At 40.3% G+C, this 19,093-nt stretch overlaps 1 protein-coding gene across 2 annotated transcripts in view; it reads right to left on the bottom strand.

The window, feature by feature from the left end:
• LOC121672828 (cyclic AMP-responsive element-binding protein 1) overlaps positions 1-16,694 on the bottom strand; it is a 36,901-nt gene extending 20,207 nt beyond the window's left edge. The window contains exons 1-3 of one of the 2 annotated variants that reach the window (XM_042045732.1): positions 16,682-16,694; positions 16,591-16,602; positions 891-1,016 (exon numbers count right to left, since the gene is read on the bottom strand). In XM_042045732.1, the coding sequence (XP_041901666.1) occupies positions 891-1,004 (114 nt within the window). In that variant the 5' untranslated portion in view covers positions 1,005-1,016; positions 16,591-16,602; positions 16,682-16,694. Of the gene's footprint in view, positions 1-890; positions 1,033-16,590; positions 16,603-16,681 lie in introns of those variants that run through there. The other variant, XM_042045731.1, reaches the window with a different exon arrangement.
• Positions 16,695-19,093: the final 2,399 nt, after the last annotated feature.

The following is a 19,093-nucleotide window of genomic DNA, read 5'->3' as shown; positions in this document are numbered from 1 at the left end:
CAGAAGGTGTAATGACTTTAAAAAGACACTAATCCTTTATAAAAAGTTAAGTGATTTAACACTTGTGCCATTTAAAAGACACTCAATTCCATAAACTATGAGATCAAAAACACCTATTTGTTCTTTGCAGACTACAAATAGTTTTTAAATTAAATGGTTACAGAAGAGAGACAAACAGATTCTGTAGTCATTTATACAACCTTGCTTCTGCCAACCATAAGTGTATTTCCAAATGAAACCCAGTTCCAAAATCAGAGATGTGGCTGGGATTGCATTTTTTTTCTCTCCAAAATAATTTGGGGATAACAAATGATGTACTTCTGTCTCTCTAACTTGCCAACCATTCTGTGAAACTCTGGAGGCAACAGGATAGCACGAGCTGTCAGGTACCAGATTGTTCCACTTGATTATAATGCTTATAATATTAATCCAATTTGGTAAGATGTTGTATTTGCTGCATTATTTATCTGTGTATTCAGTTTGTTTTCTTCAGAATTAAACTGACTACTACAAACAAGTTTTTAACAGAAAACACAACAGCAAGACAATCCAGTCAATATAAAAAAGACAGTAGATCACACGTACTGAAAAAAATACCTTTCAGTGGTATGACTGTGGTAAAGAATGCTAGAAATATTTCCGTTCACTACTGTGTTAACATTACACAATTTACACACATACAGTTCTTCAGAACTAACACAGCCTAATGCGATGGGAAGTTAAAAATCTCTATTGCTTTAAAAATGTGAAGACAAATATTAAAAGAACTATACATCACACCTGTTTCAGAATGGCATCAATGGAATCTTCTCTCAGGCCCGTGTGCAGACATTATCCCTCTTAAAAATATTAACCATAAGTAAAACTATTACACCATATGATTTTTATACCTGGGCTAACGTTGCAATCTGTGGTTGTGCCTGTACTGTCATCTGTTGGGTTTCTGCCTCTGTACCGGCTGCATCTCCACTCTGCTGGTTCTCTGCTCCAGATTCCATGGTCATTTAGTTACCTACAATCACAATATTTGTCGTAAGTCTGGGTTGGTATCAAGTCCATTATTCTTGGTGGATCTGGCAGCAATCACTGCAGCTGAATTCCCATTACTACATACTGTTTTAATTTGCTTATTAAATGTTGCCAGACTATTAGTATTCAGGCAAATTCTTTTCATGCCAGGTGTTTGCCTCAGGTTGATTTTTCTGCATGTCATGTTTCTGAAAAACAAGTCCAGTCTCCTCCAACAATGAGAACAGAAAAAATGTGTCTTGCTCATCCTAAAAAAATGGAGCAATTGCACTGTGATGACCTAGCACCTCTGCAATTTGGAATAAAGACCTGTCAGTATGTCAGGAAGGGCACTCCCTCAGTGCCAAGGTGACAACATGCCCTGTTACAGCCCTCCCTCTCCCCCCAGCTGCAGTCTGCAGACACCAATAGCAATTGTTTCTGGGCTGGGTGCTCAGTTCTGTCATCTCTGCCTGAACTAAATATGCAACATCTCCATGCAAGTTCCTTCCACAACCAGACTGTGTATGGCTCTATGTCACAGCAACTTAGCCTCTTCCACCTAGTAATTTTAAAGCCAGTATACAAAATGATGGAAGCCACTTCCACTTGAACCTTACCGCAAATGTTTTTATATTTAGAGGTACACAGTAGTTTGCCATGACCTACGTTTTTCGTCATATATAGCTCCTAATGCACTTATATTTCTAAGCACTAACTAAGCAAACCTAGATCACCAGAACACACAACTCTATAAAAAGAGGTTGCATAACTTCCAAACCCATGCATGTAGGCAGAGCACAATGCCTGTTAATTCTGCACTGATTTGAGAAAATCACTTTTCAGTTCTTCTTTAAGTACTGATATGAAAATATTTGATATAAAAAGGAACTTCAAAATACCAGGAAATTATATTGCAATGTTACTGTATTATACAGAACTCCAAATACCAAATATTAAGAATGGGTACTACTACCATAGCCACAACACTAATTCTGTGTAGCACCCTGTGCTGCTCCATCTATTCAGGCCTCTGGCTGCCCTAGGGCAGCACACCTCTCTTCAGAGCTGATCCAAAACAACCTCTCTAGAGCATTTCTGCTTTGGGAAGGGGCCTGGAGGCAGAGGATGCTCAGATCAGAAGAAAGGTGGAAAGAAGCAGAAATGCCCCTCTCCTTCCTCAGCTTAACTGGCCCCCTGAGGAAGACTCAATAGCATCAACACACAGGTGGTGGCACCCTGTTCACACTCCAGACATTTCATTTTAAACACAAAGTCAGGGAAACTTCCATTTCAATGCAAACTATACCTCAGTGTTACAGGAAAGAGAATACCTTTTATACTGCCTATAACAGCAGAGTCATATTTCAACCCTGAATATGAAATGTCTGTCTTACAATAAGCGATTGATAATCAAAAAAGATAAAACAGCATTTCACAGTAGTAACTGCATCCTACATCTAAAGAAAGCAAGTCAATGTATAAAAGCCAAAATCTGTATATTTACTATTGAAAGTGACCATTCAAACGAGCTTGTGGGTTTGTGTGTGTGTGTACACTGAAATGTAAAATACCAAAGATTTAGTTCCAACATCAGTAAAGAAGGAAATGAATTAAACCTGATTTTCCTTAAAAGCGAACAACAAAAGAAAACATACCAGATTTTAAAAAAAGCAAATTAAGCTTTTTTTCTTTCCTAAGCAGTGGAATTTTGTTATGCCTCTCTCTCCCCAAGATTTCTGCGCTACAAACCAAGTATTAGTCTGACATGCCCATAGATAAATAATACTCTGTCTGTAAGTATATACTTGTAAACTGGTTATGAAAGAAATTAGTTGTAAACTCACTGCATTTTAAGTAGTCTAGATATTATAATTTTGTAAGAATTTCAAGAATAGCCTGTATCAACGCAAATACAATAACTCAGTTCTTTCCTACAATACCAAGTCTTTCCCATGTTGTGTTTCATATTTCAAAAAGCACACATGAAAATGCATGCACTATTACTATTTGCAATATACATTACCAAACAACTTTTAAAGACTTAATTACAACAGCTGAAGTGGTTTTCTATCCCAACTTTAACGCACAAGTTATATTTTAACACTTAGTCCCATGCTACATGCCCACTTTTGAGTATTCTGTACTTTGAAAACTACAAACCAGACTACCATAGGTTTCCCTTTGATTTTTACCATTTCCACTACCATTTTACCATTTGCCAAAGGTAAGCAAATCAACATTTTCCCAATTCTCTGCATGTATCATGGTGACTCCAGCCAAAAGACTACCTCATCAGAACCATTTCAGGAGCAGATCTTTTACATCAGCAACATCTCCTAACAAGTATCTCCGAAGAACTTTAAAAAAAACCTTCCCAGCTATAAATCCAAGTATATTGCAAAACTAATAATGCTTTTGTTTTCTGATAGAAATAGTGACTCCACCATGGAGTCATCTGGGATTAGAAATGGATGAAACATGCAAGTATCAGGTGTTCAGCAATGTTCACAAAGGTAAATGTGTTGCCAAATTCCTGCTGATAAATGCAATGTTTTCCTAGGAAGAATTTCCAGTCCTCTCATGCACTATTCAGCAAAGGTCCTCTGTCGTTACAAGCTTGGCTTCCACACTTGCATCATCTTTTGCATATATAATCAGCAAAAGGATTAACTGTTTGAGATACTCCCTCTTCTACAACACCAACATTTTGGAAATCAAATTAACATGAATTGCAAGCACCTAAAAGGAACTTCCTCTTTTCATACTGTAAGCACCAAGCAGTGCAGGAAGCTGCCTGCAAGATTTACGTCTTGACACATGCAGTTTCAGTGAGTTTCCAATGACCCGTAGTTTTTTGACAAGCTCTCAGTCTCATGTTATTTACAGGTTCTAAGGATTCTGGTTCAATTTACCTTGCACTTATACATCATTTGTATTCTAACAGCTTCACTACTACCTTTTACAGTAATTTGTGAGAAAAAGGAGGAATCAGATTTTTGAGCATCAAGGCATCATATTCTAGAGACATTGGTCACTACATTGTTTTATGCTTGGGTATGATCAAAATTGCCAAGATATACAGCACCATGCACACCAAACACAAACACTTACTAAGTTGTGTGTATGGGTAAGGCCATGGTGGCTGAAATTAAGGTTATCAATTCCTATTAGTTCTTGCAATTTACAGTGTTAACAGATGAAAATATGTTTGGTTTGAAACCTTAACCTCCCCACGCATACAAATGAATGCCAATCTGTACATCTTCTTTCTAAGCTTTCGTACCCCTAGTCTAGACAAGCTTTGCTGATCAGTATCCCAGCATCTTCCTGTTCTTGTGGGTGCCACCCCCTCCTTATTCCTCCTGCCCTGTTCACAGTGGCCCACCCTGCTCCCTGGCACTGATTTTCCTGGCAGGCACCGCACCAGGACTTCTCAATTGGAGACAGGGATCTGAAAATGCCCCTAGTGGGAACAAGTCTCCAGGGCATGGACAGCATATGGGAGCCAAGGGAGCACACTTCTCATTTTTCCTTGTTTCCAGGCTACTTTCCAACTTGTCAGGAGAGGACACCCACATGCACATACTTTGAGAAAAGATTAGTAACTGCAGTAGTTGAACCACGTATTCTAAATGAAACTAACTGAAAACAACAGCTATTAACAATCAGAGCTGGAAAACCAGAGACTGCTTGCATAAAACATCCTGGGTATAAACTCTGAACACCAGAAAGCTGATGAGACTACCTGGTTAGAGAGATGGTTTAACTCATGACTTTTGTAATACACTATCTTCATTAGTTCAAAAGTGGCAGCAGTATTATATTTACTAATACTTTTTATTAGTAACATACTTACTAATGATCTCAAACTCTGGAAACGAAGAGCTGAACAGCGAGACATTCAGCTGACACATCAGCATTTATTTTAGCCAAATCAAGACTGGGAGAAAGGAGTTCAGCAGAGGGTAACTAACTGTCCCAGCTGAATTTACACCATGAGCACAGAAGACAGATGCTAATAAAAACAAACAGTTGCAGAATGCAACTGAACTACACACACTGAAGAAAAATCCAAATAAATCTCTCTCCTTAGGTGCATAAACCTGGAAAGGGCACTTAGCTAAGGACTGCTGCAGAGAGATCACTTCAGATTTCTCCTTGACATGCATTTACGACAAGAAAAGCTAGAGAGTTAGACTGCAACAGTAACAAGAAATAGGGTAATTTTTAACTACTATATTTGTATAGCTGAACTCTATACATCAGCTGGATTACAGTGCAGAGGCTGGGAGCCCGTATTAAAAATGGTTTCTGTGGAATTTGGGTGTTCAGAGAAAGCAAGTATTTAGGGCAATGAAAACCTGTTGTATGAAGAGACTAGACAGGTTTTTATTATTTATCCTAGAAAAGAGAGGAATTCTTCAAAACCTAGAAAATCTATTTAAATTATTTACAGGGTAAGTAAACTAGAAACATGCACTGTCTGCTTATAAGAAAAGCTTAAAGATGTCAAATTTTAAAGTATAAAAATGAAAAATAAAAAAAATTATTAAAAACTTTGAAAATTGATACTTCATGTACTGCATAAATGGAGCAATGATGCTACTGAGGATAAGAATTTTATTAGGATTTAAACATCGGTTAGACAGGCACTTGGGTAAAAAGCATATCCAAGAATATCCTAAATCAGTACCGTTTTTTCATGCCAAAAAAAGTGCAGAACTGAAAGGAAGATAAAAACCTAATGAGTCAGGATTTAAATTGATTGATAGGCTCTGCTCCTTGGTTTCCCCTTGCTCACACAAGCCGTGGAGCTTTCCTACTCTGCAGACAGGCTGCTTTTCGTCTCCCAAGGCTGACTGGAGAAAAGAAAGGTGGAGGTCCTTCCCAAACACCACTAGATCCAAGAACCAAAGTACCACACTGTGGCTGCTAGAGCAGATGAAACTTGCCATCCACTTTCGTATGTGAAAGTCCTCAATACTCCAAAGTTTCCCATGTTTTTCAGATGGACAGCTGGCACAGTAAAACACAGCACCTCTCCCCACAAGCCTTTCTTTTCACTCTTTATTAGCATTACGGTGACAATTCACTGTCAGCAGTTCAATTTTACACTGACAGTTACTGCCCATACAACACAACCGCACCTCCAGGCAACACGGTTCGCTCTACACCTCGGAGGGACTGTCCCACCTGCTCCCCAGCTTCACCAAGAGACACGCTGTAAAGAACCCTCCGACTTCTGGATTTATTTTATTCAAGTATATACACAGATTCTGAAGAAAAATGACAGCCTCCAGAAACAGTGCAGAGCAGAGACCCAACAGACTCACGCCTGCTCTGAGCCTGACTTGTACCACACCCACTCATTTGCTCACCCAACACCTTCAGAGGTCACTCTACTGACACATTAGGCTCCTGATCCAGGGAAATATCCAGTCAGCCAGTTGCTCATGGCAGTGAAGGACCAGAGCAGCTGAGGGAAGGGAAATTGAGGCAATGCCTGGTTCTCAAGCCCTGTATTCACAGCAGGTGTGCCAGTACAATTGTTCAAGAAGCAAGCACCGCTCCAGTATCCAAAGTTCCAGGAATTTGACTCATTCTGCATTTACTGCATTTGGCTTTATAAAACCACAGATCCGTTACGACAGCACTAGAAGATAACAAACAACACTCTGGTACACAATTGTTTTCACAGTTCCAGCGTAAGTACTGAGAACATTGACCTGCAATCTGTAAACATTTCCACTGTCACCTTGCAGAGTGGCAGCCCTTTCAGCCACAGCTCAACAGCCACTTTATGAACTCCATTCAGCAGCTGCCAGACTGAAAATGTCCAGAGAAAAATGATTTTATTTACAGCTAACACATGGGACTTCAAATAACCAGTAACAAGTGCTTAACAGGACAAGACAGGCCCATAATTATCTCTCTTTGTCACTAATGACTATAGTGGGTTGGCACAAGAACTGCAATTTACACCACAGCTTCTTTGTCATCCCAAACTGGCACTGCCACTGATCCTGGGTATTTGCTCCCCCTGTCCTATCCCTTGGGTGACAGGTCTGTGCGTCAATACTGTGAACACAACCTACGTTTGCTGCTTCATCTGAAATCTACCTTTTACCACTTCACTGAATGGGTTCTCCACAAAGCCATTTGATGATCACAGCAGCTTCTGGGTCAGGGAAGCCCAAAGGCCAGGCAAACCAAATGGAAGTGGAAATAAAAGAATGGCTGCAACAATCAATGCCACTAAAAATGCCAAAAATGAAGAAGAGTCTTCAGATTGTGTTCTGCAATAAAGCAATCTGCCAGGCAAACTGAAGAATAAAAAGCTGGAAAAATTCTTCTTGTCACTGAAGTTAAAGTATTCATCTTGAACATACAAGAAAAATTTAATCTCACTGTAAAAATATCTCGCACAAATTAGAATCATTCCATCAACAGAATGTAATATCTGTAGTCCCACCCTCCGTCTCCATCAATATGACACTCAGAGCAGTATCAAAACTCTCTGCTGACTGAATACAGGCTGTAACAGCCACTGCAAGAGATGTTAACAAGATAGTATTTTCACACAGAACACAGAAGAAATGCAACCAGGACTCTTAACTAAAATTAACAGACTTTTCTGGCTCATGACTTTTTCAACAAAACTTCTATTACACTTCTAAAGTCAGTGAAAATTTCTCATACTTACCAGATTTAGATAGATGAGTGATGAAAGTATTGGAAATTACTTGTGTTGCATGCTCAACCTCCCTTTCACTAAAGAAAAAGCAGTGGCAGATTTTAAAACAAGGGCAGAAGACCAAAACTGTAATCTCACAACTACAGTGGTGAGCACCCAAACCAGCAATCTCCTCTAGATTTTGTTCTCTGTTAGCACAGTTCAAGCAAGCTGGCATTTACCAGGCAGATGGTGAATCAGTAGGCACAGGTAAGGTGTATGAGTGAAAGTTGCTTAAACACTCTTCATTGCTTTATCTTCCTTATTTGACTCCATACTCTTGGCATTGTTCTAGCATCTAGTGTTTCTGCCTTCAAGCTTTTAAGAAGGAAAAAAGACTCTGACAGCTATTAGCTGCAATTAGTTTCCTATATCACAAATTACACTAATAAATACAAAAGCATCCAGCAAGCATTTGGTGCACACACATAATTTAATTCAAGTTTAACCTATACTGCCTTTTTTTGTTCAATATAGATTATAAATATACATATATATATAACCCCCCTGCCCCTTTTTACTAACCTTATCTAATAGTTGGGATAGGTCTTACGTGAATACATAAGCAGAGCCCAGTAGAAGTGCCCAAGGAGAGACACCAAAGCAAGCATTTCCTAAGGCATTAACAGTGAAAAGCAAACATGACTCTCCACTGTCTCATCCCCTCCCTATTCAGAAATGTCTCCAAAATACTCGGAGACTTTGCTTCGACAAAACAAAATGTCAAAACAAATCGCAGGAAGGTTACAAAGTCATTAGGTAACTATTATTATTATTATTGAAAATGTAACCCATAAATATGTTCTATTTATAAATGCTCTATGCTCACATTGAAGGCACTCAGGGTATTAAAAGACTAATTCACATGCTTTAAGTCTGTGATCCTCAACATGCAGAACAGAATTATGATAACTATTTATAAACACCTTTATATGCACAGTAAAAAAATCCAAAACCCACCAAAGGATATCTGGCAAATTGAATTTTAGAGAAGCAAGACATTTTTAAGAATGTCCTGGCCAACATATTCAATCTATTCACACAGACTTCTGAGAATTCTGCCCATTTTGTCATTCTTAACACATTCGTTGCCAATATCATATTTATGCATTTCAATTACTTACGAACTGACTGCACTTTACTGCAGCTTACCATCTGTTCTCTGACATTATTTTTAGGACATAAAAATCACCTAATTTTCAATCTAGGCAGATTTCTTGCAATTCCTAACAACTGTAAAAGCTTTCATTTCGCAAAAATGAAACCACATGAAATTGCCAAAATACATGCCTCTTTTCTCCCTGTGTCTGCTGAAAGTACTGTGGCTCATCTCATCACGTGTAGCTGCTGGTTACTTAACAAAACCCACCACAACAGTGTATCTGAACGGTATAATTTGTCAGCAGACATCTTTAACACAACATAAAATATAGGCACCAAATGATTTTTTATCATGCTGTTGGGGAGCTAATGCTCCTGCTGAATACACCACAACTCCAGGAACAGGCTCTTTGCAATTGGTACAGGCCTACCCAGTGCTCAATAATCAGCACAGCCACTCATGATGAGCTTTAATTTCTGGCCCTAATCAAATTCTCATTTTACCTTTGACTGAAACTGCTGTGGGGGGAGAAGTGAGGAATCCATGACTCCATGGCATCTGAAGCTGACCTCAGCCCAATTGAGGGCAGCTACCTGAAGCCAGCCACTTCTCATATTTGCTCTTCTAACTCCAGTGCTGAACTGTGACTGCACACCAGTGTGATGGCAGTTTTTATTTAAAAAGGATGACATGATTACGTCTATACTATGACAAGTGAGGGGGTTCTGCTCAGCCCTGGGTGGAAGCTTGCTGGATGGAAACAGCACCCATCTAAAAGCCTATTAATGCAGCCTGACCCCAGGTAACTGGAATACAGAGATGTGTACAGTAAACTAACACCTTTTCTGCTAAGGAGGCCCTGTGCCCGAGCTGCTACACCCTGACTCTCAACACAGGCTGTTAGCCTGGGCTCAGCACCACACTGAAGCAGCTCCATGACCCCTGATAAGGAGGCAGGTTGTACCTGGCTGGCACAGTGAGCAATCTAGAAACAGTTCTCTCCTACCACCCAGACATGTAGATATGCCAAATAAATAATTTACCCTGCTGTGCTGGTCAACCAGCAGAACATTTTGAGCCACTTCCTTTCACAGCAAACACTGTTTGAAGTGTGAAGGTGTTCCAGCAGAACAGCTAAGGCAGCCCAGAGTGACAGAAAGGAGAGTAATTCTGCAAGCAGTCAGACCTTCTTTCCCACTGACAGGGAGAAAAGAGGACTGTGTCACTACAGTAATTAAAGGAGTATCCAGAGCAGAAAATGACACCAAGTTAGCAAGGCTAAGATCCATCTAGAAGAAGGTGCATGTGTTCTTTTTCTCCACTGGGCAGAGCTATCAGCACTTGAGATTTTCACCGGCCCTGCCGGAGTCATTCAGATGAATATTGTATTTGTTCTCCTCCATATGCATTTCTATGTTTTATGGTCTTTTACTGCCTCACCATTCATTCTGGCAGAATAAGAACCACCTAAATGCTGTATGACATATTTTGACAACCTTTTGACATGTTGTAAGGATCTTTGTCCGCTTGCCAAGCAACCTTTAAATATTCCAGGTCTGAGGCATCAGCTGGAAGAAGTGTTGCAATTCCAAGCCTGGGGCAGCCTGTAAACTCTGTAGGAAGAGCCTCTACGAGTTCTTATTAAATAAAAGGTTATCTCTGAGGTGAGGGAACAACTGAAACTTGTTCTCAGCAAACAACTACAGGAACGATGACTGACTGCTCAGCAGAGTCACTCTCCTAAAGTGAAGAAGAACTAAGATGTTGTTAGGACAAGGGTATTTAATGTGACTGCCTCCTGCACAGGCTTCACTCTGTAGATGTGCTAGGGAAATCCACAGTCTCAGTCACTGGGTATGTGACAAATGCTTATGTAAACAAAACTAAAGCTACTTTGAAACTATACAGATCACCCAGCTCTCTTGTGGTGCTCTGAGCAGATGAGGAACAACTTCTAAAAAGATACAAATAAAAACCAGAGCATTACACAGGCCTACACCACTGGTTAACCTGAGTGCTCCAAGCCCAAGGGCCAAGAATACAACATAGAATAATCTCAGACCTGTAACAGAAAAAGGAATCACCTCCATATAGGTGTTTCCTTAATTGTATTAATTTAAATTACATATCAGGTATGCTTTAATGGAATAATGTGATAAAGCCAGAGAACCACATAAACATGTTTATTATTACCTGAAATTTTTTTATTCCAAAGAAATGTTTCCAGAGTCTCTGTTAATTTTACAGTGTGAAAATATTAATAGACACATCTAATTTAGCAGAATAGAGTACTGTAAGACGGGACTGAAGGCTCTTCGAGATTACATTGATTAAATATGACATTCTAAAGTAATATGAATGTAAATTTATATTCTGAAACTCAAATCTTCTGGGAAGTCTGATATTCAGGGGACTTTCCCATGAATAAAGTAAATGTTTCCTTTTCCACTCTACAATGAAGGAGATCAACCATCAGTATTTAAAGTTCTTTGTATGGTCTCAAATGTTAAATTAGATACCTGAATTTCATCATCCATTTGTTTTATGTAATAATAATTAATAATAATAAAGCCTGAGGTTTAAATAATGTAGGTCACCTCAGCAAAATACTGTACACTGAAAAGAGTCAGATACTGGAATCCCAAAGTGACACATACCACACTTATTTTCATATTATTCTTCTGTTGCAGAGAACTATCAAATCAGTTAGGGAACTCAGGGCAAGCACGGAGTTTCAGGTATTTATAAGCTGCAGAGTTAAACTTGACATGATTTTAGGTAGAATTTGTGTCTGCTGTGATTTTGTCTGCTGGTGACAAGGGACAGCTCCATGACTTATGTTTCTAACCCACTTCTGAATGTCAGTGGCTAAAGCATTAATTCATAAAAAATGTCACTTCAGGTATCTATGCTGCAAGCTTGACAGACGTAACTATTAAAACAAACAGTATTCATTCTGTTTAATGCCTGGAACGTATGTGGTATTTTTAGAGTTCAACCCATAGTATAAAAGCATGAAGTTATGTAACTTGGTAAATATTGGAAAGTCTTGTTTAAAAAAAGCAGAACACTTCTAATGAGTTCAGAAAGAAAACACAACAAAATGGATGTTTCAGACCAATGCTTTCACTGCTTTATTAAGATTTAGAAATGGTCACCTGAAAGTAAGACTGAGTTATTCATACAAAGCTGACAATTACCAATATCAAGTCAAATGTCTGAAAATAATTGAAAATAACCTCTATCTGTAAAAGCAACACACTTTTAAAAAATGATTTAATAGCTTTGTTTCATTTTTAACAGGCAGTATAGAGTATTTTTTGTTTCACTGCTCTCCAGGAAGTGAAAACCTTAAAATTCTTTCTGAGGTTGAAGTGCTAGAGTAGAGTATGCCCAAGTAAAACAGCACTTCGTTACAAACCTTGCCCTTGTCCAATTGCTGAATGGATCCTATTCACGAAATTGATCGCAACATTAAAACCAAAAGATCTAGGTCTTAAACCACAGCTCACACTTGGAAATACTTTTAAATCCTGAAATTGCTCTGGCTTTACTAGTTTTATTGAAAACATCACTGCTTGGTCAATTAGCACTAGTCTTGAAGCATTATCAGACTACGTTGCTTAATGCACCAAAATTAAATCTGTGACCCAGCCTCTCTCTAAAAACCAACTGAAATGCAACAGTGATCAAACTTTGTAGTAGAACAATTCTGACTAACGTTATAAACCAAGTGGATTCTGGTTGATTTTTCGTGTATTTTTTAAATTTGCCTGGGCAGTGCAGGAGAGCCTTTTAAAGGAGAAAGATCACTCATATGCCTGCCAGCCAGATCTACTCTGCAAAAGCATTGCCTCCAAACAGAGAATAATGTTTCTCAAATACCTAACTGGAGTTCAAGACCTGCGTTACCTGTGGGCAACATGACTGCCTGCATGGAACAGGGGTGTGATTTGCTGGTAATGCTGAAGGTCTGCAGTGACCCGGAGTAAGCAACGGGAGCCACTGAGGAACCAGAAAGGGCAAGACAAAGAAACAGAATCCGTGTTTTACATCAATGCGTTGCACACAAAAGAAAGTCTCTGTTTTGCTTTCTGCAACTACAGTCTTGCAAGTATTTCTGCTAGCAGCACTGCCAGCTAAGGCTCTGGTTTCCTCTAAATTCTTTCTTATTTACACCTTTACACTTGCCTGTGAAGCTGTGTAGTAAATGTGGCTGGACAACCAATTTGCACTACAGACAAGGAAACACAATAAATTTCTAGCCTGGACCAGTTATCTGATCAGTTCACAGGCAGCAGTACTGGTGCTACTGGCACAGGAGAAGGAACAGGGAAGGTGGAGCAGAGTCTACCCTGCTGCAGCCAGGCCTGTCAATGAAAGCAAAGTAGATCAAATCATGGGTATAGGTGTCACAAGACTGTGAGAAGCCAACAAAGATGCTGAAGAAAACCACCTATATTCTGTAATTTGATTATTGTTGTGATGACTCTGCTTAAGAGTGGGAGGCTGGAAACAGGATGAGTACTTTTTATATAATCAACATTATCTTTCTGAGGACTGGGCAGAGATGCACTTTTCAAACAGTCATGTTGCTGACAAAGCAGCTATTTGCAGCAGGTAACATACTTCTTCCTCTCCCCAACCCAGGGTAATGTGCAGTGGTTACACATGCCACATTAACTTTACACTACAACTTCCATGCCAGTAGTTCCAGCCACGATTAATTATTTTACAATCTGGAAGACAGGCCAAGGCATTTATCTGTTTGTAGCAACAGTGACACTACAGCGAGCTCACTGCCCAGGTGCTTTGGGCCAAGTGACAGGATGCACACCCAAGTGTTGGACCTGGACCCCTTCTGGAGCTTCATATTTCAACTTGGGCTTCATTTAAGGTATGTTGTTCTCCTCAGCTGACTGGGCTCCTCATAATGAAAAAGACCTAAAAGGAACACTGATCTAAGCTCTTGAGAAGACTGACATCTGCCTCTGATAAGGAGCAGTCAGTTCAATCACACAGGTATCACCGGACTTTTAAAACAAGGAAACCTTCCTCATTTGGGGTTTGTCTTTTTTCTTTGACCTACTCTGCTGTAGCTTTCCTAGCTGCAAAGACAAACTCATGTGGCTCTGATCACCATGAACAGAGTCTGACCCTTCCTTCTGTCGCTCCAAGTCATGGATATGCTGCCATTCCCCAAGGTGGGTCTGCTGATGCAGCTCTCTGCTGCTGAAGGGAGAAAGCTGTGTCCCCCTCCTTCCTTTCCACGGTTGCTCTGCAAATTTGCACCGGTGTTTGTGCTAACAGCATCTCAATCACCAACCAATTCGGCTCACGCATGCAGGGGAAAATTAATCTACTAAAAAAAGCACAGTTCTCTCCTGGGTTAGTGATCTGAACTGGCTTATTACAATTTATATACAATCAACACTACAGCCAATGTAAAGGGATGGTCCAACACCACACAACCAGGAGCAGGAGCGGAGAGAGCAACATGTCTGTCTCTTGAGAGACACATACAATTTTATCAGCTCAGACAAAACCACAGCAACATTACTTTTGTTGGTATACTGTTGGTTATATTGTGGCATTAGTACACAGTACCCTTTTTACACATCTTCCCTCCCTTTTTATCTCACAGAATTTTCCTATCAGCACAAAAGGAAAATTGGGTAAGAGGGCAGGGGTCCTACATCTACAGTAATGCCCTAGACTTTTTTTTTTTCCCAAGAGAAAGAAAGCTCACTACAATCTAAAAAGGTGTAAATTTACAAATCCTGCTCATATTGTATGCTACTTGGAGGAATGGACAGGCACCACTGGATTTTGAGGCCAGGCCAGCTACACACAGCTAGATGATGTGTCATCAGAAAAAAAAGGCAAGAAAATGCTTCCCATCCATTATTCATTGGGGTATAAAACATGATGAGAGAAATTTTACAGATGAGAAGAGATTTGACATTCAAGTCCCCGGAAAGGTGCAAGGCAAAGTAAAATCCAATTGATACTGGAACAGCATAGAGAATGAGAGATTTAGGGTAGCACCTATAAGAAAAGTGCATGTAATACTGGATCCAAAATGTCACAGGAGGTTGTAGAGTTTCTGAAGACATGATTAAAATATCGCAGCAAAGAGCTGCAGAGAACAGCAACTGGCAAACTTAAAATGTGAAGAATATAAAAAAATGAAGTAAAGGAAGTGCACAGAGAACTTGCTAAAAAAACACACAAAACGTATTTAAGCCAAGTAAATAAGTAGCACAACAATCAAAACGAATACATGAAACTGAAGTTTGGAAACAGCTGCTGTTCATGTTCATTTGCTCATGGTTAGCAAATGTAAGAACTTAGACTTAGCTCAATGATCCAGCTCTGTGGCAAGAAGAACCCCAGCAGGATCTGTGTCATCCAGCTTAGTTATAAACACAGCAATAATTTAAAAATTTTTACGTAGGCTGCATTTTCTCATTTAGCCTCACAGCTGCTTGAGCTGCCCTTATCTCCCTGCTCATTCCAGCCCCATCCCTTCCCCTGATTATGCTGGTACAGCCACTGTGCAGCCGTGCACCAGCGAGGGGAGGGAATGATCCAGGTGAAAAAGAACCAGGCTCCACACCTCTCAACCAGCTGGATCAGTTCCCCATGCAGTAGCCCACGCATTTGCGCAAGTGCAATGGAAAAGACAGGAAAGATGCTTCGGCCAGTATTACTACCAAAAAATGCTATGAGGAACTATGGTTTCACTTCATCAGCCAGTAGAATTCCTGCCAGCTTCAAGAATTCCTGATCTTTTATAAGTTTAGAAATCTATCTGAAAACGTTTCTGCCTGAAGAGAAAAATACAACCCAGCTTTAGTTCTTCCATGTGCTGGGAAAAGGAGTTTTCCTGATAACCTCATTGACTAAACAAGCTATCACTGAACAACACTTAGAAGATCAGAGATTTTTACACATCAGCTTAACTCTCCAGTCCAAAAAGCATGAAAGCATCGAGGATAGAGATTTTTATTTGTTTCCTGCACTAAGGTAGCTTCAAAATAGTTCACTGTAAGGCTTCCTGCAACTATGTCTCGAGTAGCCAGTCTAGTCTCCTGTCACAGAACAAGTGAAAAGTTACAAAACCCAGAACAGCAACTGGCAGGACCCTCCTATCTTCCGAACTATTTTTCCATCTTTCACCTAATGGTCTTGATTTGTTAAAAATACCAAATCTCACAATATTCTCAGGAGAAAAATAGGAATGTTTATTATCTTAGGATAATATCCTGTACCTCTCTGCACTCTACTCAAAATCACTGTAACAAGTATCAGTGCTGCTTCAAACTTATGTGTATGTACATATGTTGGGTAAACCATATACATGCAGCCAAACAGGAACACACTTCCTCCAAATTCTTTATCCTCTCATCTTAATGTGGCTCTTCCAACACTGAGTTTTCTATTCTTTCCACTTCACACATAATATTATAAATTCAGCACTGCCAGACAAAAAGTACAGCAGAGAATCCTTGGCTGTTTTCGAGTGGCTTTTTTACCTGAAAAACCAACTAGAGCCTGGCACATTTTCACCTCCTGTACAGCTGACAAGGCTGTTTTAAAAATATGGAAAGTTGGAATGTGCTGTATTTGTTCTCACTCACCTTTTTTTAATTGCAGTACAATCAAGTGATCTAAAAGCTTTGAAGAACAAAATAGGTATCAATGCCTTCATGCTGGGAGATGTACATAAGACCATTAACGGCAGGCTGCTCAGGTTTTCACAATCACTATGAAATATGACCTCAGAGACTGCATATGAGGCAACACAATTTCTGATTCAGAGAAAAAAAAAGTCACTGCTTTGTCATGAAACTTCAGCTGTAGGCACGTAGGGTGCCAGAGAGCTCAAATCAAGCTGAGTAGGGTTGTTTCTGTAGATGAGGATTGCTGTCACCTCCCATGAAACTAAGTTTAGTTAGATTAGTGGCAGAAAGCTAACACGGCCTTCTCACTGCACAAAAGCCTTGAGAAGTGTGGCATGAGTAACCGATCTCCACTTGCTTCCAGAGATCCAAAAATAGAGGTGAAGTGTGAATATCTCATTTGTTTCAAAGCAGTGCCAACAGAAATTCCGAGCTGGGGCCTTGTCTCCTATCAAAATGTGCACCTACAGAGCTGTAGCTGCACTTAGGCAAGAAGAGGCTGCTTCTTACTGCAGCAGACCAGCTACTCTGCGGAGTACGATCTACAGATGATTTTGTATAGCAATAGATATGCTGGTGCGGGTTTCCAAAAAACAGCCAGATTGATGACTTGACAGTCTAAATGAGATGTTTCTGAATTCTCTGTCAGCAAACCCCTCTCCCCCTTTCAGACCTTTGGGGTGTTTTTTGTGTTGGGTTTTTTTGTTTGTTTGACTGATTCTTTCCTTTTTTTACCCAGAGTAATAGACACACCTATCACCAAACCTACGAGAAAAAAATTAATTAGATGCAGATCGCTCAGTGCAGATCCAAACACCATACTGAGAGCACTAATCTGAATACTGGTGTTCTCTCAATTAAATGAAAGCATTAAAAATCATTACACTCTTCTTAGCTACATGCAACTATTTCATTTTAGGTCATCTGTAAGTGATGCTTACCAAATATACAACCACCTCTCTGTTCCCTTTTCTCTCTGACCTGTGAGCGGACAAAGCTGGCGAGGAAACACAGAGATCTGTGTTTGAAAATATGGATCTGAGAGTCTTCCACTCTATTATGAAATAGAATGTTTTTCTAAAACTACAAAAAAAAAAAAAAAAACCAAGCAAGGATTTTCTGTCCCATTTTTGTATTTAAAATGTAGTGCGTATTCCATCAAACCAAGAATGAATGAAATACACCAACAATTACACTCTCTTTAATCACTATCAATAGCTACATTGCTTACTGAAGTCCTCATATGTCTATTAATCATTTAAAACTTTAGAAACCCTCTTCTCATGTTGGTATTAATTCAGTGAAGTGATGTAGAGCATCTTTGGCCTTCATTCAAAAGAAGTGGTGGAAGTGACAGAAAACAGAAATTCACATACAAGGAAGTATACATGTGAATCACAAATATCCATTTTGAATAAAACCTATTTCGGTGACTGCGTATTTTACTGTATAAATCCACATTTGTTGATACACAGAAAGGACGCAAGTAGAGTCTCAAAATTCCTGTATTCTAAAATAGTGTTTAGGAGTGGTCAGAATGGGACTAAACAGAGATACACGGTATTTCTAAGAAGTCTCTGGTCTTTTATTTAAGAAGTAGGAAACATGCTTTTAACCCCAGGGAAAAAAAATACAGGTGTTATTCCAGAAGCAGATTGTGAGCAGGAATTCCAATATCTAAGTGGAAGAAACAAAAATTTAAAGTGTTTCATGAAGAAAAGTATTATGACCATTTAAAATTTTATATCCTTGTATACATTTAGGAGGTGTAACAATCTTTGCTTAAAAAGTTTCTTAAGTCTGCCACGTTGTTTTTACTTATTACTGTACACAAAACTGCAGATATCCATGATTTGAAAGCAGAACAAAGTCAAAACACTGTCTTCTATTCTAGGCAAGAAAAGAGGAAAAAAAGCCCCACCGCTGCAGCAAGGCAAGGCTGGTGTAAGGTGGAAAAAGGCATTTGAGCTGACATTTGCTATTAAAGCTGGGATAGAGGTCAAATCCTGTTCGCTGTGCAGCACCCAAGTCTGTGGAAAACTGGCAAAAGCAAATCCCAAACCGAGATTTACCAGCCGCAGCCTGGCTCAAGTTCACTTTGGGTTAAAAATACTACCAGGGGAGAAGCAGCGCGGCAAGAGGGAACCGTATCCCTGTTACGTGACCTGCGCGCCGGGCTCGGGCTCTGCCCGCGGGTCCCGCCCGGAGCGCGGTGTTGGGTGACCGGCACCACTGCCCGGCGCGGCCTCCCGGAGACGGAGTAACAGCGAAACACCAGACCAAGCGCTGCCCCGGCTTCCGAGCACAGATTTTATTAAAAGCTTCTCGTTACAGAGCCGGGGAGCGCCCCACGCACTCGTGTCCATCACGGCGGGAGTCTGTTTGTTTATCCGTACAGCGCGCTCGGGGCGCCGGGGAAGCGGAACTCCGGCGGGCGCGGGGGGCCGCGGCGCCCCGCGGGAGGGTCCCCGGAGCCCGGCGGGGCCGGGGGGCGGCAGCGGGGGAGCGAGAGCCGGAGCGAAAACAGACAGGCGCCCGCCCTCCCGCACACGCCCCAGCCGG

Source organism: Corvus kubaryi, unplaced genomic scaffold (assembly GCF_017639235.1).
Source record: "Corvus kubaryi isolate FWS band 111438036 unplaced genomic scaffold, C.kubaryi_AGA036_p1.0 64992, whole genome shotgun sequence".
In the NCBI taxonomy this organism is placed as follows: domain Eukaryota; kingdom Metazoa; phylum Chordata; class Aves; order Passeriformes; family Corvidae; genus Corvus; species Corvus kubaryi.
This window is presented reverse-complemented; position numbering and strand designations above follow the sequence as displayed.